Consider the following 22,175-nt stretch of genomic DNA (forward strand, 5'->3'; position numbering starts at 1 on the left):
TCTTTATTTAGTTCAAAATGACTCGCCCCACATTGGGAACATAAAGGAAGCACTAACATCGGCATGAAGGACATACTTCAAACACGAAGTGAGCTGTATGCATCAAATTAATAAACAAAAGCATGAATATAATATAATTACGCCAAAACTAATTGGAAGATTACAGGATGGATGCTCTACACCAATTAAGTGATGTGGAATGTGAGGAGGTTAAAACATGGGAACATTACATGCATTCCATAAGTATATACCATAAAATGTTACAGAAATGTCACCAAGAAGATCTTTTAGATCTAGATGAATACAGATTCCTAAGAGAGGAGCATCCTAGGATACAGTGTATATATTTCTTACCTAAGGTTCATAAAGATGCCGTACGGCCTACCGGGGAGGCCTATTGTCTCATCAAATGGTGGCCTATTAGAGAACATGGCATTATTTTTTAATAAATAGCTGGCGCCATATTACAAATTTCTGACGTCAAACTGCCAAGATAGTACAGATTTTCTCAAAAGAATTTATGACATTATTTGGGAAGACGCTTACAGTATGAGTACCATAGATGTGTATGCACTATATACCAGTATAAGACAGAATCAAGGAGTAGATGCATGTATGTACTATTTAAAAGGACGATTCATACCTTTATACAGTGATTCTTGTATGTTACAGCACATGACGACCTATTGTCTCGCAAACGATATATTTTTGGTTGAAACCACAATGTACAGACAACAAATGGGACCAGCGATGGGCACCTGCTTCGCCCCCAGGTCTGCAAATGTATTTCTTAGTTGGTGGGAGGAGGAGAATGACAGGTACACCAAACACATACCATTATGGATTTGTTACATTGACGATTTATTCCTGATATGAGATGGGGATACTTCATTAGCTGTGGAATTCATTGCTAAATTGGGGAACAATAACTTGAACCTAAATTTCACCTAAAAAATCAGTGACATGTGGAATATCTGGATATTGCTGTACATGTTGAAAACAACAAGCTGAAGATTACCCTACATAAAAAAAACTACAGCTGGCTATACGGTGCCCCATGCACGGAGCCCACATCCCAGCTCCCTTAAGTGAAGTATTCCCTATGGGGTACTATTAAGGGCCTGAACACATTGTAGGCATGAACAAGACTATATGATGCAATGAGATGTGATCCTAGATAGATGCAGAAAACAAGGATATGCTAGTAGAGTTTTACAATAAGCACAGAAAGGAGTCCAGGAACTAAAGGAGAAGTAGGATCTTTTTCAGAACAAGCAGAAACAGACAGATAAAGATGGCACAAATGAACCAACTCCCAGATTTATTATGACCTTTAAAAGAAAATCAGGAAAGATCAGGGACATAATGACCAAACATTGGAAATTACTCAAAGCAGATCCCATAATAGGCAAGGAAATAGCAGAATGTCCTACTATTACATACAGAAAACCGCAAGTCATCAGAAACAGCATTGTACACAGTTACATACACTCTAGTAGATCCACCTGATTAGCCCCAAAAGGCTGCAATAAATGTGGTGCCTCTATGGCTTGTAAAACAAGTTTAATAAAAAAAGGGTAAGTATAAACTACTGGGAGGTAGTAGAAACAAAATCAAAAAATTTATTACATGTACTACAGATTATTTGGTATATGTACTCAAGTGCCCTTGTGGCCCCAAGTACATAGGAAGTCATTAAGGGAAAGGTTCAACAAGAGACACAGTCCGTCGTTACTGTTGCCGCTGTCGCTGCTGTGTGCCGCCGCCCTCATTTCACGGGTCTCCCCGGGTTTCCAGCCAAAAGCCTGCACAATCACCGATCACTGAGCGAGCCTGCCAGAGCCGCCTGTGCCCCGCCGAGTCCCGCAGCTGCATCATCCACGGGAAGCGGAGTGGGGCCGAGCACTGCCCGCCGCCTGCCCGCAGCCCGCCAAGCTCCGGGGTATCTGCTTCGCGGCACCCGCAGTCCTGTGAATAGCGTACAGCGGCAGGAAGCGGGGAAAGCGGCTAGTGCAGTGTGCAGAGTGCAAAGCAGGAAAGACCCTCCAAAAGTCTTTCAAAAACAACAACTCAACCTCTAACACTACAGACTCCCAAAGTGAGTCACTCCTTTCGGTGATAGCAAAACCAGATTTAACAGCCGCAAAAACAAAAGGAAAGCTCTATTGGCTACAGGATCAGAAGTTCCATTGAACATAAACAGAGAAGTCCCTAGCCTGCAACTTCTAACAACGAAAGCCCTTCACCCTTATGAAACCCGTCAAAGTTCTAAACCCCAAGTTACTGAAGCACTAATCCATAGTCACTCACCCCTTTTAGTCCTCCAATTCCAGTTGAAACAACAAACCTCACTTGGAACCAATGGACACAATAGAGACAATGATAACAATAAGGATTGCGAAGCAAACTCATCAAAACAGAAGAACATAAACTTATTGAGCCCTTTTTGTGTACAAGTGCCCACCAACCTATACATCAACATACAAGACAAGCTCGATTCATCATTTCTCTTCTCGGACACGGACCACCAACCCGGTCAGGGACTTTGTCAGTTGGAACCACAAGCCCCGATCTATAACGGCTCCTTGTCAATGAAGTCATCAGAGTCGAGCCACAGCTGTTTGGAACATTGGTCAGACAGACCAGCATAGCTGCAAAATCTGCCATGTGGCAGAGGATTGTCGACAAGGTGAATGCTGTTGCGCCCGTCTGAAGAACCAGGTATGAATGCCAAGCCAGGTGGTACGATCTGCGCAGGGCTGTCAAGGGGAAGATGAATGAAGAACATGCCCAGACCAGCATCACTGGAGGTGGGCCGCCCCGCAGACCCGTACACTACCATCCATGGGAGGAGAAGGTGATGGCCATGCTACCGCCGGTTGGACTACATGGAGTGGACGGAGTCGCAGAGTCTGGTGAGTACACAAACAACTCATGTAACTTGGGGGGAATGGCATCCACACCCCAACCACCCGAGGCGCAACGAGAGCAAAATTTCGGGGGAGGCTAAGAAAAAAATTACGTGGGGGATGAATCTTGTAAGCCATAGGCAGAGTGGAGCTGCAGGGGCTGTTAAGGGGGTGAAACAACAGCGAGGCCTCATTAACACGCAAATGGCCTGTTAAAGACCTGTGAAGTGCTCGGGTGCGGCTGTGAGTGCGCCGGGAAGCTGTCTCATCCCGGGCTGCCACACACGATGGGGGGGGGGGCTGAAGCCCTGTGAGTCCAATGGGTGTTGCGCGGCTGCCAACCACAACAAATGCACGCACCTACCCCCAAGCACTCACCGCACACAACCACACCCAGAAACCACGCCCATGCCACGAACGTCACCATTCACCCATCACAAATCAAGGCAAGGCCATGTCCAAGGCTACAGCAACCAATAACACAAGACTGGATGTCCGGGAGGCTGGGAGGGTGGGCCACACACAACACATTGTCAAAATGAGACGCAGACAACAATGTCATCAGCCCATATGGCATAGGTACATACCCATGCACAATGCACAGGGACTGGCAAAGTACTGACAAGGTAGATGACACTGGGCCCTGCTGTATGCAGCACAAGGCCCTCCTGGGACCACTGTTCACCCAAACACCAACTCCACAAGCACAGGTATCTAGCACAGGAACTCACACTCATTGTCATGCCAGCATGCACCATGAGGGGACACACACATCACCTGGGAAACCCAATGACAACTCACACTACACACAACACCAGGCCCGGTCACAACCCCCCCCCTAACACAAGCACACACCCCCGGGGCAGGCAACGGATTTACACACTGCCACAATGGACATGTGACACAACAAGACCAATCCAGAGCCAAATAAGCATCAGAGCCAACAATCTACAGGTCAAACACTCAGGAGAACATCCCAATCTGTCCCCCGCAACATACCCATCCCCAAGTGGACATTGAGAGGAATGCTAGGCACATCCAACTACCTGGAGGAACTGTGTCAAATAGAATATGTATGAAACATGGATGTGGCATGAAACAGCATTAACATTGTCTCTCTCTCACACACAGGGCAACGTAGACGATCTCCCCCCCCCAACACTGGGGGGGGAAGAATCACAGTCCCAGGCACCGCGTGAAGACAATCCCACCGGCAGCGATGACTCTCACCACTCCGTGGATGACCCCGACCAACCTGGCCCCTCTGGTGTACAAGCCCCTGCAGCACCTGCATCAGGTACATCTGTGCCAACCACCACCCCCATTCCTGCCACATCCCAGGAGACACCCAGGAGCCCTGCTCGCACTGAACAACACAGCCAGTCTGACCAGGAGGGACACGGTCCTCCGGGCACCCAGGAGGAGGCAGGCAACCCTGCAAATGCCATCCCTCAGGGGTCCCGGAGACCCGATGTACCCACAACGGCAGGCCAGGCTCGTGTGGGCAGGGGTGGTGGGAGTGGAGGCAGGCGGAGGCGCGAACTTGACCAGCCAGCTCAGGACCCCGGTCTGACACACATACGCAACATCCTGGACTCATACCGGCGTGACACCAGAGGCATGGACCAGGTCGTGGCCAGACTTTCCGGGATGCAGGGGACCCTCGATGAGATCAAGAACCTGCAGGTCGAGCATCATGCCAGTCATCAACAACACCAAGGACGGATGGAGGAAAGACTGGCTGAGCTCCTGGCGGGAAGTGGCCAGCTTGCTTGCGGTGTGCTGGATACACAAACACACACACCTGTATAAATAGACTTGAAAAAGGCATTCATATAAATATTTTTTAAAGGGAGTTTGGAGGGTTTATCCCCCAAAACAGAAGCTAGCAAATAATTTAGAAAACAAAAGGGGAAGGCAGGGCATAACCCACAGTTATACACAATAAAAATGTGATAATTAAAACATATATATTTCTCTGTAAAAAAAAAAGGATGCTGGAAGAGTTTCCTCCTTTTGAAACACACACATACACACAAATTTTAAATATATAAAACAAAACAAAAAAAGCTAGCATGCACAGCCTTTGCCTTGTATAGAGGTGTTTGAAGAGAGGGCAGTTCCTCACCAAGCACAACTATGCACAGCTTTTGCCCTTTAGAATGCTGTGCACAGCATGTGGTCTGATGTACTCAGTGGGGGAGGGAGTTGGAAGCAGGGCCTGGCTGAAGGCCTTGTGCGGTGGGATGGCAGCTACCTGCAGGCTGGGGATGGCTGCAAGGCCCAGCTGCATGCCAGGACCGGTTATCAACTCCACAGCACACAGGGCCAAAAGCCGTACACAAGGGGTGGTTGAACACCCGCGGTGTATTGTATGCACGGCCAAAGGATGTGTTTAGTAGGGGTTGGGGGTCGGCCACTGGAAATGGTGATTACATATTACTTAACCTAAAAAAAAAAAAACTAGAAATCTACTGAAAAAAATAAAGGCTAGTGACATTATAGTTAGGTCACTCAATCGTCATGCACTGCTTATGACCTCCTGTATTACCTCATAATTTGAATTACTCATGACATGTTCTATGATATACATACACACAAAGTATGGATAATACTTCAATTACGAGGCTACTTCCCTAAATGTAGGGAAATATGTTACCTAATGGCTTATAAGAAAATATATATTTAAGGGAATGCCTCACCCACAACTTTTTGTGGCATGCTTCATCATTGGCATCCCCCAACACTGGAGTAATATGGTACTATTCCAGTGGACTCAACCAAGGCCTGGGAGTTGTTCAATATTATTTAGTTAAAGATACCCAAGTTTCTCAGGAGCGAAATGCACTGATTTAATATTTCCTTTAAAAATGTATTACTCTGGTTAAATTTATCCAATTGTGTTTGTTTTGGTGTTTACATTTATATTAAAAAACTATGTTATTTGTATACATTGTTGTTGGATTTCTTTCGAGTCATGTCAATTACTTACCGCCCATGCTGGTATCATGAAATACTCAACACATGTTCCTCTAGTAAAGGCTGATTGCTCTGTGCCCCACTACCAGGACTGAGCTAAGTATTTATTAGTGTGAATCCAAAGGACCTATTTGGGAGATTATTGCATAGTAGCGCCTAACCAGCTTTACTGCATAAGAATCCAATTTCATACACGGGGAATACACTATTGATAAAATGGCAACCTTGAGAAACTATTACTGAAAAACATAATGTGAAATGACAGTTATACCATCATTTTTGTTTTTTTCTTTTTCAATTTTTCAATTATCTTTAATATTCTATTAACTACTTCCAACAGGGATTAATGCTGATTTACATCTAATAGGTATGAGAGTCTTGTACCTCATTCTTTTGCATGCCTATGAAACCACAGGCTAGGTAGGGAGTTCAGTCGCCCTAATGAAGAACCATGGCATTAAAATAAGTTGAACCATGTTGGCAACATCTTGTGGTTAGGTGAAACATAATTTTTACTCTCTAACCCCTTGCTTTAAAGTTCCCTTTATTACGGGAACCCCGTATTAAAGGGAAACTCTTGCGGTATACACTTGGGTAATTTTAACTGACTATCTGGACCCGTTTGCTATTGTCCTAAAAATATACATTTTGAAGAACTCCCAGTCCCTGGTTGAGTACTTTGGAGTAATACCATCCTACTCCAGTGAGGGGGGACGCCGATGATGAAGCATGCCACAAAATGTTGTGGGTGAGGCGCCCCCTGGAATATATTATATATTTTCATATAAGTCAATAGTTAGATGATTTGCCTCCATTTAGGGAACTAGTATCATAACTGAAGTATTAACCATACCCCTGTACTTTGTGTGTATATATCTGGAAAGTGCCTGGATTTTTTCCTCTTCGAGGCCGTTTCTGATTTTGGTCGGAAACTCTTCCGACCGAATCGGTTTCAGAATCGTTTCAGACTGAATCAGATTCTGCAAGTGCGACCGATCGATTCATAGCTCCCGAACATCGTTTGGTTGGACTTGCTTTAACTCAACGGAAGCCTGTGTTCTGAACAACAACACAGGCTCTCATTGAAAAAAGGGGTGGGTGGGGAAAATCGTGCACCCTGTGTCAGGCACCCCATGGTGCCCACCACACTGTGCACGGTTGTACCCCCATAGAGGACCCCGGGTGAAGGGGGTCTGCTATGGTTCCCCAAAGTCAGATTCTGACAGCCAATCTGTGTCGGGACAACCGATTCGGAAAGGCTGTCCAAATCTGACATCATAGTCGCTCCGTCGGAAACGAGATCCATAGACCTGTATGAGTCGGGTCCGACCAACTCCGTTACTCCGAATGCTGTTCAGAACCGAGTTGGAAAGTCCGTACGCTTTCCGAACATTGTAATAAGTTGTTCAAAAAAGTGTCCGAGTCTATCGGAAAGGCAGGTTCCGAATAGGACTCAGACTAAGCGAATGCCATTCGGAGCCTTTCCAAATGACATCGTATTAGGCCCCTTACTCTGACTTTGTGTTTATATGTTCTATGATATAACTGATAGCATCACTGATGATATCTGAAATTACATAATAATGACACCACTGTGCATGGTGAGTGCACGAATTATAGTTAACTGATTTAACTCTAACTGGTGAATTTTAGTCTTTATTCTTAGTTTAAAATGTCACTTTTTAACCTAACCAGAATGTCACTTTATCGGGTTTTTTTCCAAGTGAATGTCTCTATAGCAGTGCTTCTCCTTGTGATGCCCTGGACTGCTGTGCTCCAAATCACGGGGGTGTCGGCATCTGACTGAAAAGGATTCTCCGTATCTCATTACACCAAACTGTCAAAGAAAACGGGCGCTTGAGGAACTTCGATTTTCGATCGTGATCGTATCGACCCGCCATTTTGTGCTCCGCCGCCATTTTGTGTTGCCCTCACTCAGGCAGCACGACGATCGAAGTCTTTTTCCACTTTTCCTGCAATAGTGTATTAAAATAACCTTGTGCCTCTGTTTACAAAAGCTGGTGTTTGAGACTGGCCGAGTACACTAATCCCTGTCTGGTTTTCCTAATCCCTGTCTCAACTATCTGTTGGTTCACACTATTCTCTTCTGATTTTATCTTATTGTCTGGCCTTCGCTGTCCTCTGCTCGTATTCTCTTGTTTCACAACTATCCTCCAAAAACACACAAACGTATCTCGTCACCTGCAAGACAGCTACAAGTCAGTTAATGAATTAGCTTGTGGGGTGGGGTAACAAACACAGTTAGAAGATGGGCTTCTTCGAGTTACTCGATACTTTGTTTTCAAACCTTTCCTATTGGTTTCGTTCTGTTTTCCAACTTTCCTTATTGGCTCCTTTGATATGTTTTAGGTGTGTTCTTAGTTAATGTATATGTCACATATATACTATATAAGATTGTGCGCCACGGAGTAAAGTGGCAGTCTCATGAGAACATAACGTGTGTACTTCTAGGACAACTGTACTAGCTGCAGGTAATAAATCTAATCTTTTACGCCGACAGAGTGTCCCCGTGTCTCTGTGTAGCTAAGCAGGAGAACCCAGGAGATTAAGGCGTACCCTACGCCGCCAGGTCCAAAAGGTTCTGGTTCTTCAACTGGTTCCCAACGTGGGGCGGCTTCAGTGGCACCGGTTCTGCCCGAAGGTCGTGAGGAACCCCGCAAGAACATTCTGGAGGAATCGTGAGCCACGTCAAGCGACCCCTGTATGTCGAAAGTGGTCCGAAGGTCTTTTTCAGCGCGGTTACTCCTTCCTGACGGCTAATAACGACTGCTGCCCTGACTGCCGCCCTGCCTTGGCCCTTCCTTTGGTGATGTGTGGTAAGGCGAGACAACAGACGGGCCTCTGTTGGCGTAAGAAGACGTCCTTAGTTAAGTATTTCGTGGGTCGCGCCCACAATTTTGGTACTTAGTTTCTTTGGTCCTTAGATTCGACTATCGCAATAGCCGAAGCCGAGGGCAAGTGCATTTGTGCTGCGTAAACTGAGTTTCACCCCCTTGAAGTTTGTGAACAGTCAGGTGAAATCACGAGATGCCTTGTCTGACTAAGTTTGGAAAACTTTGTTGCTTTGGTTGTAATAGGGATTACCGGCTTGAGGACTCTTGTCCGATTCCTTCGGTTGGAACTCCCACATATGAGCTTTATTCTAAACATGGTGTTGGCCCCATTGCCTTTAACGAGGCATGGACCCGATACACAAAGAAAGATGGTGTTTTAAAATGGCCAGAAAATGGTAGTTTCGATTCTGATGTGCTAGATAATTTGGAAGCAGTTCTATTCAAAAGAAAAGCCCGGCCGGCAATGTTTGACTCTTTCCGCCTTTGGCGTAAGGAAGCCAAACAGAGAGAAATTAAGCAAGCAAAACGAGATAAGAAAGCACAGGGTATGACAATTATACAGGCTGCCCAACAATTCAAAGATGATGAAACTAATAATGCGATGGAAATTTCTGAAAGACAGCATCGTATGGCGATAGATAAATGTTATCCGGTGTTGCCTGTTTCCCCTTCCAATAACAAGAAAGATTTAGAAGAAGATCCCCTAATGTCCCATTTATTGAGGTTGCCTCCGCCCTATGCACAAGGTACTAATGCACCCCATTTGTTACAGCCTGTTCAGCCCCCAGCAGTACCTCCGCCTGTTCCGGCTCTTCCGCCTTTGCCCCTTTTAGTATCTCCGCCTCTACCAGTTTTGACTTTAACTTCAACTTCTTAGCCCTCATCTCCTGATCTTCAATCTCCTTTGCCTTCTGCTCCTCCTGCAATCACCGGTTCTCCTTCCGCTAGCTCGCCTAATACCTTGTCCCCTATTCTTATGTCCAATTCTCCGTCTGTGCATAAGCGTCTCACGGACACCGTCACTGGTATTCTATCTCCTTTCTTTGAAGCTTTAAATGTGTCTCCGGCTTTTGCTCGAAGACAATCTCGTAATCAGTTCCCCGACTCTGAAGAACGAGAAAGGTTGGACTCTCTCTCACGTAAATGGATCAAGAGGGGTCCCCAATATAGTGTGCCTGATATTATGTCTACCTTCTCACAATGGAATGCGCCTACGCAAAGATATGTTTTTAATGTAATGTGTGATACTCTCATTAAAGAATGGGAGGATGTGAATTTGAGTTCGATTCCACAGGATCTGTTAGATGTTCAGACTGATTTCGACAAAGGACTTGTTGTGGGTTCTTTTTTTTTTTTTTTTTTATTGAGTTAACAGATGTTATACAAAGAAAATCCACAAGACAGTGAAACTTAATTATCCATCAAATGCCTTAATGAGCTTTTAGCAAAATAGATACAGAAATAATTGAATTATGGCTGCTAAAGATTTCTCCAACTGGTTAATGGAGCCCAAATGGCCCTCCCCTTATCCCTTACTGTAGCGCTTTTTAATTCAAATAAACATAATTCTATATTGTGTATCCCGAGCAGCCTTGCCAGCCACATTTGAAATGTGGGAGGAGAAGAGTCCTTCCAACCTGCAGAAATAATAATACGAAACACAGCTATACAAATAAACACCAAAGCTTCCGCATTGTTACATAATTTCATACTCCTGTCTACTCCCATTAACATCAGTGTGGGAGAAATAGTAATTTTGCATTTTAAAAGCCCCTCCAAAAAGATTGATAATTCTTTCAAAATGATAGACAGCTTTTCACACTGGTAGAACATATGTATTAAATCCGCTGGGCTTTTATCACATCTAGAGCAATTATCCTTCATCACCAGACCCCACGCCGCGAGCTTTGCCGGCGTAAAATACAAATTAAATAGTGTTTTATAGTGCTGGGCCCTCAAGTTGGATGAACAAAATACTTTCTTATTTAACATTAGAGCAAGATCTAAGTTCGATCTGCTTTCGTTGTCAAAGTTTCGCCCCCGCTAACTGGACACATGTCATAGTTGAATGTTGTATGGTCAAAGAGTTCTGGGGAGATATTTTTGCTTTTTTATCTTCTATTTTTCATATCCGGATATCTATAAATTCTATCTTGATGCTTCATGGTTTTGATCAGAATCTTAATCTCTCTGTCTCACTTGCTAAACTTCTATTTATTTGCATGGTAGTGGCCAGATCATTGCTACTTCAGAATTGGCGATCAACCCAGACACCATCTTTTTATGAATGGCTACGTAAAATGCGAAGAGTTAAGATTAGTGAGCGCAACTATGCGGCGAGGATTGGAGGGGGGAGAAAATTCGAAAAAATTTGGGGAAACTTTTTTTGACTCTCTTTGCATTAAGGTCATTTCTATTATTGTTTTTGTTATTTTAGAAGGATCTTGGCTCATTGTATCTGAGATGTTCTGGTTTTCGTAACTTTATATTTTTTCTGTATTGCACTGGAATGTTGTATGACACCTTTCAGTTTCAATAAAAATTTATATAAAAAAAAAAACAAAGAGCAAGATCTAAGTCCACATCGGGATCCCCTGTTTTGACTGCTAATGAGGACTCTACTTTCTCCAGATCGTCCTGAATTCCCTCCAGCAAATGACTGTATATAATTTTTATTTTATTACCCCCGTTCCCCACATAGTCCACCAAAGGAAAACTAGTGGATGTTATGATTCTTGGTCTAAAAGCCGTCACTGATTTTACTACCTGTCCGTACAAGAACCAGTGATTAGAAGAGATCCCGAATTTCGACTGAAAAGCTTCAAAACTTAAAAATTCCTCCCCCTCCAACAAATCGCCTACAGATCTGATACCATTTTCGCTCCAGAGAGGATTAATCATATTCATGCCCAGAAAGGGAAACAAATTAGAGTTCCAAAGAAGGAGATAAGAGTTGTACTTAGGGATTTCCAACAACTTTTGGACTGCTTTCCAAGTCCCCCAAATCCCATTCACTACCTTCAATCTAGGCTTTTTATAAAATCTCAAATCAACCTCTCTTAGGAGAAGCCCTATAGCATTTTTCCCCCAAAAAAGTTCAAAAATGGAAGGGGGGGCCTGATGACTTCCCTGGGCCGCTACTAGACTGGAGTCACGATGAAAGAGGATTGACATATGTGCAAGTAGACAAGATAGATGATATAGCCGAAGGTTTGGAAGAGCAAGACCACCCCTATCAAACGGGAGTGACATAAGGTTCATCGAACGTCTGGTTTTCCCGTATTGCCATATGAACCTATTAAAAAGGCCTTCTAGATTTTTTAAGATTTTTTCCTCTAATAATATCGGGATAGCTCGAAACAAATAAAGAATCTTAGGAATAAATGTCATCTTAAGTACATTAATCCTTCCCACCAGGGAAAGGTGTAAAACATCTAGCCTTTTTAACTCTGCTTCCATTGCAACCATAAGAGGGCTATAATTTTCCGTAATGATCTTGTCAACGTCCGCATTAATTTTAATCCCTAGATAGACTGCTGAATCTAAATATCTATTATCTGACCTAGTGATATTCTTAGTGCAGATAATCTGGGTCTTCTCTTCATTAAGCAGATATCCAGACCTACTACCAAATTCCTTAGCCAGCTCCACTAATGCAGGCAATGCCTGATGAGGATCACTAGTAAAAATCGCCAGATCGTCCGCATAAGCTAACAGTTTAGTTGTATAACCATTAAAAATAACGGGGCAAATCCGGTGACAGTCCATTATCTTTAGGATTAGGGGGTCAATATAAAGTGCAAATAGTATCGGAGAACAGGGGCAACCCTGCCGCGTGCCTCTTTTGATCAATATCTTCTCCGACTTCTCGCCCATTACCGATACCCTGGCCACAGGGTCTAAATACATAGCTCCGACTTGTTGTGGGTTCTAAGGTTGAGAAAGCTGTAAGGACACTTATTTCCTTTAGATCCTTGTTGTTCTCCCAAACTTTCCTTGATTCCGATCCGTCGGTTAGACTAACACTGAAAAATTATCCTATGAGAGCGGTTCCTCCAGTTTGGAAGGAGGAAGTTGCGGCTCAAGGTAATAATCCAGCTATTCCTGCTCATTTTCAACGTACATGGGTACATGTCCCTTGGAAACTATCTGAAGTTTTATCACTTAAACAGACTACCGGATCCTCGTAAGAATCCTGCAGGTTATTATTAAGAATTATCACAGACGGTTGATGCTTGCATCATGAATCTAGCTGATATCGATATGTTGATGGGAAATGTCGTTCCGCAAGCTTTATGGGCTAAGATTCGTAGAGAAGATCATGCTCAAGCACTAGGTGGTAATTGGGCTGCTATAATTGCCCAAGACGCAGCTCAAGTGGGTGGTGCTAAGCCTGATGCTTTAATTTCAGAACTCCCTGGTAGGATTATTACATTAATGAAAGTGATGATGCCTGCCTTGAGAGTTAACTGGGATAAATTAGCAGCATGCAAACAAAAGAAAGATGAGAGTGTCTCTGATTTCTTTACTCGTTTCGAGGAGACATTTATTGATCACAGTGGTCAAGATATGGCTACAGAGGGTGGTCAGCGATTATTTGTGGACAAATTTGTATTTATTTGCTTCCCGAGTTGTCACACAAATTAAAAGATTCTGAAAGTTCATGGGCTGTTTCTTCTTCTGCCCAGATATTGGCTACTGCACAATATTTTGAAAATAGAGATAAAGAAGAAAGAGAAAAGCAAGAGAAAAAGACGAAAGAATTGAAAACGAAGGTTCTCTTGCAACAAGCTTATCCTCCTCGCTATGTTCAGCCTCAGTTTCAACAGCCTCCGCAGTTTCAGAGGTTGTATCAAAAACCTGAGCCATATATTCCGCGACCTTTGTTAGGACCTAATCAATGTGCCTATTGTAGAGAAGAAGGTCATTTTAAGAGTAGTTGTCCGGTTTTATTGCAGCGCAATGGAGCATTATCTGCTCCACGAGGTCGTGGTGGCCTCCAGTCAGCAAACAGAGGTAGAGGTCGAGGTATGTCAACCCAAGAACAGCGTTCCCTTCCCCCTCCTAATTCCTTGAATTATTTTGATTAGCAAAATGTTAGGTCTACACAGTATTACAATGAGGATTGTTATGTTGAAGGCGAGAATGAAAGTCTTCACACTAACTAGGACAGCCATGGACAAAGTAAGGGAGTTGTGTCGATTCCAGTAGATCAGAATGGACCCTATGTTAATGTCACTACAATGGGTGTTTCAGAGCCATTTCTCCTAGATACTGGTGCGATGAGAAGTTCTATTATTCATTCTAAACTCCCTGGGGCACCTTTGTCTGGCTTAACGAATGTTTCTGTAGGATTTTCTGGCGCCCCTGTTCGTAATCCGGTTTCTTGCCCTTTGCCCATTTCAGTTGGCCCTTATGATTTGGAAGCTCCGCTTCTTTTGACAAATGGTTGCGATGAAAATCTGTTGGGTTTGGACTTATTGAAAAGAATGCATGCTACGATATATTGTTCTCCTTCTGGTGTACATCTTACTTTAGGACAGAAACTGATTTCTCCAATGTATTTGTCCAAAGATCAGTTTCCACCTAAATTGCTTTCTCTTCCGGCAACGCTTTGGGCCACGGGTCCGAATGATGTGGGTTGTCTGGAGATTCCACCTTATGTTGTCACTCTTAAGCCTAATGTTGAATTGCCACGTATTCCGCAGTATAGAATTTCTACTGAAGGTGAAAAAGCGCTTTTGGAAATCATTCATGATTTGATTCAGAAGGGTGTGGTTGAGGAAACGAGAGGTAACATATGCAATAGTCGTATTCTTCCTGTTCTTAAATGCACTGATCCTTCTCAGCCTCCAGTATATCGTTTCGTAATTGATCTTCGGGAGGTAAACAACATTTTTGTACCACAATCTCCTGTAGTCCCAGATATCACTGCTTTGTTGACGATGATACCTTCCACAGCGACTTGGGTCTCTGTTATCGATCTAAAGAATGCCTTCTTTAGTATTCTCATCGCCGAAGAGAGTAGGGATATTTTTGGCTTCTCTCTTGGAGGCCGAAGCTTCCGGTTTAAGCACGCACCTCAGGGCTATTGTGAAAGTCCCTCTATTTACAGTCAAGCTTTAAAATGTAATCTTGATGCTTTTCATTTGCTGTCTGGTGCTGCTCTTATTCAATACATGGACGATTTGTTGATTGCCGCTGATTCAGAAGATATTTGCAAAGATGTGACTGTTGCATTGTTACGTCATCTGTTTAATCTGAATCATAAGGTTTCACCTTCAAAACTACAATATGTTCGTCGAGAGGTTACCTACTTGGGTCATCTATCAAAGGAGGGACGACGATTAACTCCAGAACGAATTCAGGCGATTGCGCAAATGTCTGTGCCATCCACACAAAAGGAGGTACGTGCTTTTCTGGGTATTACTTCTTACTGTAGGCAGTGGATTCCGAGCTTTTCTCTGTTGGCTAAACCTCTGTTGGCACTCACTTTGAAAGATACGCCTCAGCCCCTTCCGTGGACTGACGAATGTCAGAAGAGTATTACTGACTTGCTTACTGCTCTGTGTTCTGCTCCTGTATTGGGTACTCCCGATTACAGTAAGCCGTTCACGCTCTACGTTCATGAAAGAGAAGGTTGTGCGTTGTCAGTTTTAACGCAACGTTTTGGAGACAAACAGCGGCCATGTGCATATTTTTGGCTACGTTAGATCCAGTAGCTAAAGCATTGCCTAGTTGTCTTAAAGCGACAGCAGCAGCAGCAATTTCTATTTGACAGTCTGTTGGAGTAGTGTTAGATAACACACTTATTGTTATGGTGCCACATGCAGTGGACACCTTATTAAACCGAACAAAAACACAACATCTTACGAGTGCTCGTTTGTCTGGATATGAGCTGACACTTTTGGCTAGTCACGTGCACATCAAACGATGTAACACTTTAAATCCAGCTACTTTGTTGCCTCTTTCAGTAGACAAAGATGAACAAGAACAACATGATTGTTTCCTCCGTACTGAGGAAGAAACAAAAGGAAGAATTGACTTGAAAGATACACCGCTAGAAAATCCGGATGGAATTCTATGGGTGGATGGTTCTTGTTTCAAGCTTCCTAATGGAGATACAGTTTCAGCCTATGCGGTTACTACTTTACATACAGTTGTGGAAACAGCACTTATCAGACACAATTCAGCTCAAGCAGCAGAACTGATAGCTTTGACGAGAACCTGTGTGTTGTCAAAAGGAAAAAGGGTGAATGTGTATACTGACAGTCAATACGCCTTTGGTGTGGCGTTCAGTTTTGGGCGTCTTTGGAAAGAGAGGGGATTCCTTACTTCACATGGCACTAAAATACAACATGGTCAATTGGTGACTGATCTTCTTGAGTCACTTTCTTTACCTGCTCAAATAGCAATTGTGAAGTGTAGTGCACACAAAAAGATTACTGACGATGTTGGTCGAGGAAATGCATTTGCAGATGAAGTAGCGAAAAAGACAGCGAGAGATGCTACAAGTCGAATGTATGTTGCGGGTCCTGCGAATTGGGTTAGAGAGAGAGGAATGTATGAGGATACAGTAGAAAGTGTAAGATAGATTCAGAAAGAGGCTACAGAGAAAGAATTGAGCAAGTGGAAAGAAAGTACAGGAATGTTGGATGAGATGGGATGTTGGGTGGAATTGTCTGAGCACCAACGTTGGCTGTTACCGGACGCTTATGTGCTGCCAGTAGTCACTATGGCGCATGGTCCAGCCCACTTAAGTGCGAAAGGTATATGCAAGCTTCTGGCTCCAGTGTGGCAGAATGAAGGAATCCCAAAGTGTGCAGACAATGTAGTGAAACATTGTATTGTTTGCTTGATGTACAATCCGGGAAAGGGAACCCGAACTCCGGCAGGGCACTTTGCTCCTCCGACATTGTTTGAGGTGTTGCAGATCGATTACATTCATATGGAGCGATGCAACAACCTCAAATATGTTCTGGTGGTAGTATGCGCCTTTTCTAGATGGATAGAAGCATACCCTCTAAAAGACAACACAGCCTTATCCACAGCTAAAGTTCTACTAAAATAATTTTCCCCCAGGTTTGGTTTGCCGCGCATTGTCTGGAGTGACAATGGGAGCGAATTTGTGGGCCAGGTCATGCAAAAAGTTTGTGCGGGTCTCGGTATCAAGCAAAAGTTCCATGCGGCAAATCATCCACAGTCAGCGGGTTTAGTAGAATGTTATAATGGAACATTAAAACTAAAACTAGCGAAAGTTCAGGCTAGTACAGGACTTAGTTGGCCCGATGCTTTACCATTGGCTATTCTGGTCACCAGAACTGCAGTACACTCTCGTTTGGGACTTAGCCCTTAAGAAGTGGTTTTTGGACGTCCAGCTAATGTATGTGGAGTCCCTCGGCCTAAGAAATACTCAGACTTACCATATCCAATGTTAATTGACTACTTGCATGACCTTACGACTAAATTGCGTGTTCTCTATCAACAGGCTCAGAGTGCTTTGCCGGAGGTTTCCACAGACCCAGGTCATTCCATTCGGCCAGGTGACTGGGTCTACACAACGAACTTTCAAAGAACGAAAAATTTGGAACCCAGGTGGAGAGAGCCCCGAATGGTTTTGCTCACCACGAGAACAGCAGTAAAAGTCAAAGGAAAAAAAAATTGGATTCACGGTGTGCATTGCAAGAAAGTGCCTTTGCCTCTTCCGTTCGATCAGTGGGTACGTAAAGGCATTAGAGACTCTGAGAGCGAAAAGGTTCCACGTTTTGTACCTTTCAGTGATGCACGCCTGAGTGGAACTTCGTCTGAGAAAGAGGACGACGACATTCTTCACGAAGCAATACCACCACATCGTCGCTTGAATATGACCAATCCGCGAATATTGTTCCAAGACCAAACTGTACCTGATAAAGAACACTATAACCTAAGACCTAGACTAAAGAACACCTAAGATTTCTCTCTCCTATGTAGTATTCTGTCCCGGTTGCCAAGTCACGGTAGGAGTCTTGGTTGCGACCGGAGTAGTGGCAATAGGCTTGCAGGACTTGAAGTGTCATAGGACGGCAGACAATCGTGGTTAAGTGATTGAGGAAGATTACCGTGAGCATCCACTTAGAAAGATAGAGACTACATTAGGCAAAAGAGAAAGTAAAGATAAAATGAATCATTGTAAAGAAATGTATAGTCGTTGTGGTATTGCTTTATGTATTATTATATTATTGTGTATTCTTTTGGCATGTATAAATTGGATTGTTATTGCTCTGCAGCAAAAAGTTGTCTCTCCTTCTACCTCTTTGTCTTCTTCTACTGTCTCTCCACATCTATTTCATACACTTCCTCAACACGAACTCACTAGAAGAACTGAAGATTACAATAACTCATTTGTCCAGTTGTTACATCAACACCAATTAGTGATCAATACAACTGACTGTTGGGTGTGTGGGCTTATGCCACATACTGTAGAAAAAGGGATGCCATATTTAGTTCTTCCGTTCTCCTGTGCAGGTTCTGCTTGGGCTTATTTTGTTATCTTCTCCAATGCCTATCAAAGCAAATTCAGACGATCCGTTAGTTCACATATTGGTGATCCAGATTTTAGTCATAGTTCATTGATAAAGGGAATGGTAGCTATGGCTAAAATCATGGAAAATAGTAAGATCTCCGTTGACGAAAGAAAAGCGTACATTAACTGGAACGTCACCCATTATGTCACTAGCCTTAGTGATAAAGTTAAAAAGGGAAAATCTTCACCAATTTGGACTATACCACATCAGGGTAATTTCTGTCTACAGATAAATGGTCAGTCTGCTGACACCGTACAAAGAAATAGCTGTTCCCACACATATGTCTACTCCTCTCAGAATTCACCGCCTCTAGTACCATCTCAGGGTACATATTTCATCTGTTATAATAGGGCTTACACATGGTTGCCAACTGGTTTTTCTGGTACCTGTTATATAGCTTTCCTTCTTCCCCCTACATACACCGCTTCTGCAAATCATCATCAAAACAGATATGGCAGAGGGATTATTAATTCCAAGGACACAGCAGGACAAGAGGGAGGAGATTTCCTCAAAGGATTTCTTCCTTTTTGGGGTCCGATGGCCAACAGCAGAAATATAAGGCAACTGGTTTGTGTCGTAGAAACCACCATAGACATCACTGTAGGAGCCTTAAGTAATATCACGGCAGAACTAGAGGCAGATCGTCTTATGACTTTAAAAAAAAAACGAGTTGCCTTAGACTTTGTTCTTGCAGACCGTGGTGGAGTGTGCAAATTGATCGTATCAAGTTGCTGTATTTTCATACCTAATGACGCTCCGAAAGTATACCAAGCTATCTCTAAGTTACATATAATCTCTGAGTCGATTCACCAGGACGAAGGAGATTGGTCATTATTGGAGTGGTTTTGGGGACTACTGTCCAAATGGGGTTGGAAGGTATTGACGTTCCTTGGAGTAAGTTTAGCCATCGTATTCTCTTGTTGCCTTTGTATGCACTGTGGCCCCGCCATCTGCGACCTTTGTGCTACTATGTGCATCTCTAAACCCAAGTCACAAAGAGCGGAGAATATCAGAATGATGCTACAGCAACAGCTCGATGACCTCATGGCCATCGACATTGACTCAGACTAATGTAAGTCTGTGTATCTTGCCTGAGTTCTGGCAAAAGGAGGGTCTGAGGAACTTCGATTTTCGATCGTGATCGTATCGACCCGCCATTTTGTACTCCGCCGCCATTTTGCGTTGCCCTCACTCAGGCAGCACGACGATCGAAGTCTTTTCCCGCTTTTCCTGCAATAGTGTATTAAAATAACCTTGTGCCTCTGTTTACAAAAGCTGGTGTTTGAGGCTGGCCGAGTACACTAATCCCTGTCTGGTTTTCCTAATCCCTGTCTCAACTATCTGTTGGTTCACACTATTCTCATCTGATTTTATCTTATCGTCTGGCCTTCGCTGTCCTCTGCTCGTATTCTCTTGTTTCACAACTATCCTCCAAAAACACACAAACTTATCTCGTCACCTGCAAGACAGCTACAAGTCAGTTAATGAATTAGCTTGTGGGGTGCGGTAACAAACACAGTTAGAGGATAGGCTTCTTCGAGTTACTCGATACTTTGTTTTCAAACCTTTCCTATTGGTTCCGTTCTGTTTTCCAACTTTCCTTATTGGCTCCTTTTATATGTTTTAGGTGTGTTCTTAGTTAATGTATATGTCACATATATACTATATAAGATTGTGCGCCACGAAGTGAAGTGGCAGTCTCCTGAGAACATACTGTGTGTACTTCTAGGACAACTGTACTAGCTGCAGCCAATAAATCTAATCTTTTACGCTGACAGTGTGTCCCCGTGTCTCTGTGTAGCTAAGCAGGAGAACCCAGGAGATTAAGGCGTACCCTGCGCCGCCAGGTCCAAAAGGTTCTGGTTCTTCACGCTGACACTCCGAGGTGCTCGCTATTGCATTTTATTAAAAACCGCCACATAACGCTCTTCGGCTACGTCCACCGGCCTTGATCACAACAAAGAAACGCCATTTTTTGTACTATATATACACGTGACATAAATCATGGAGCTAGAAGTTCAACATTTGGATTTACACATTCTACAGTAAATGCAGAGAAAATACTCTGTCTACATAATCCATGTAAGTACATATTTGTTCATCTGAAAACATGCAGTGTCATTTAAATGTTATAGACAAGTGACTTCTTTCATTACCTCCATGTTTCAGCGCTACATTAGGAAAGCACAGAATTCAACAATTACGCTTGATCCATATTTCATTTAAAGATCTCAAAACAAGACGTAAATGTTTCATCTTACAAAGATTTGCAGTATAGCATCACGTGTTAAAATTCCAAGTGTGTGTGTCAGACTGGAGTTAGTGAATGCCAACAGATGTAGAAGTGTGTATGTGTTTTGGATCTTAGAAGGCATGCTACGCCTTGCCACACCCATTTTCTGTACTTGTTGTACAGAAATCGACTGCAGCAAATCCAAGCACACCTGACAAGAATCCCATTGCGAGTTCTTGGCAGGTGTATGCGGTGGTATTTACAGACATAAACTTGTGTCTGTGCCTAAAATACTTTTGTGATTCAGGGCCCAGGGTTTATAGATCATTAAATACAATGTGTGTGTCTTTATTTTTATAATATTTTGAATTCTAAAAAGAGTAGTACTGATTGAATGGAAAAACAAAACCACAAATTGTACAATGCAAAGAAATAATACAGCACAAGAGGAACTACTCGCATCCAACATATAGGATTTTGAGATTTTTGTGAGCACTGGCCTAGGACTAAGAAAGACAAGCAAGCCATCATCGACTTAATAAATTAGCAAACACATAGTTTGCTCGCATGAATCATGAAATCTTATCCCACAATAACGAACGCACACCAAACAAAATATTATTTCTAGCTTCCTGTAGAATGAATGTGGCAACACCCAGGTACTGTATATACAATCAAAATGTTCATGCATAATTTTCATTGTTTTATCAATTCCATTAGAGTGTAGTTTACATATTTCAATGTTTAAAGAATACATTCAAATATAGTGCGAAATGTATATAACGGGGCGCAACTTTAAAATGAAACACCATGACGAGACTGAGTGAGTGTCAACAAGTGACAACAAAGAGATATGCAAAACCGAGTTTGCAAACTGCTTCACATATGCGAAGAATACTGTGCAAGCCATACACAGAGCATGCACCGTCAATCTCAAGTTTTCATTTGGCAGCCCTCCGTTGAAACAAACTAATAACAGTCCATATATTTTGAGAAGCAGGATGCTAAAAAGCCACGTGCAATAGGTGTGCAACTACGTGGACCCAGACATTAGTATGATGAATGAATGACTGTACGTGATCAAGTGAGTAATTTGTTTAATCACACAAGATGCAATGTTGGGATATGGTATGAAATAACCGGTGCTTATTCAAATCTACGGCTTAGATTAAAAGCACCCCTACAATATATCCTTATAGCTGTCTGTTCGGCTTGGAAACGTGCCATGCATTATACACTCTGCGGTGCGCATGTAAGTAAAGAAAAATAATCATCTGATGATTTTTAGTCTACCTCTTTTTTCTTCTGCCCGCCTCCGCAGTGGCAAAGAAGCAGGATAGGCAGCAGGTGCCATAATGATGTCCTTAGATTCAGCGCCATGTTTTCTCAATGCTATTGCTTGCTTCCCGCATCACCTGTGGACCAGTACCGACACTTTCTTCCACGATTGGCCGACCAAACCACCAATCAGACGCAAAGAATGGAGACCACGGCATTCAGGGAACTGTAGTCAAACCACGAGCGCTGAGCTCAGTTTACGAAATTGGGAGGCGTGGCTTATTTCAGGCATCTCCGCTATCCATACTGACGTTGGAAACAGAGGAGGACTGAACCTTAATAAAACGTTTGAGCGTTT

The 22,175-nt window shown here is 43.2% G+C and overlaps 1 protein-coding gene across 1 annotated transcript in view; it reads right to left on the reverse strand.

Annotated features, from left to right (window-relative positions):
* The window catches only part of TUSC3 (tumor suppressor candidate 3), a 1,613,394-nt gene extending 1,591,421 nt beyond the window's left edge, over positions 1–21,973 (reverse strand). The window contains exon 1 of the mRNA XM_085643291.1: positions 21,833–21,973. Coding sequence (XP_085499417.1) covers positions 21,833–21,919 — 87 coding nt within the window. The 5' untranslated portion in view covers positions 21,920–21,973. The remainder of the gene's footprint in view (positions 1–21,832) is intronic.
* Between the last annotated feature and the right edge of the window lie 202 nt (positions 21,974–22,175).

This window comes from Triturus cristatus, chromosome 2_2 (assembly GCF_964204655.1).
Source record: "Triturus cristatus chromosome 2_2, aTriCri1.1, whole genome shotgun sequence".
NCBI classification, from domain to species: Eukaryota; Metazoa; Chordata; class Amphibia; order Caudata; family Salamandridae; genus Triturus; species Triturus cristatus.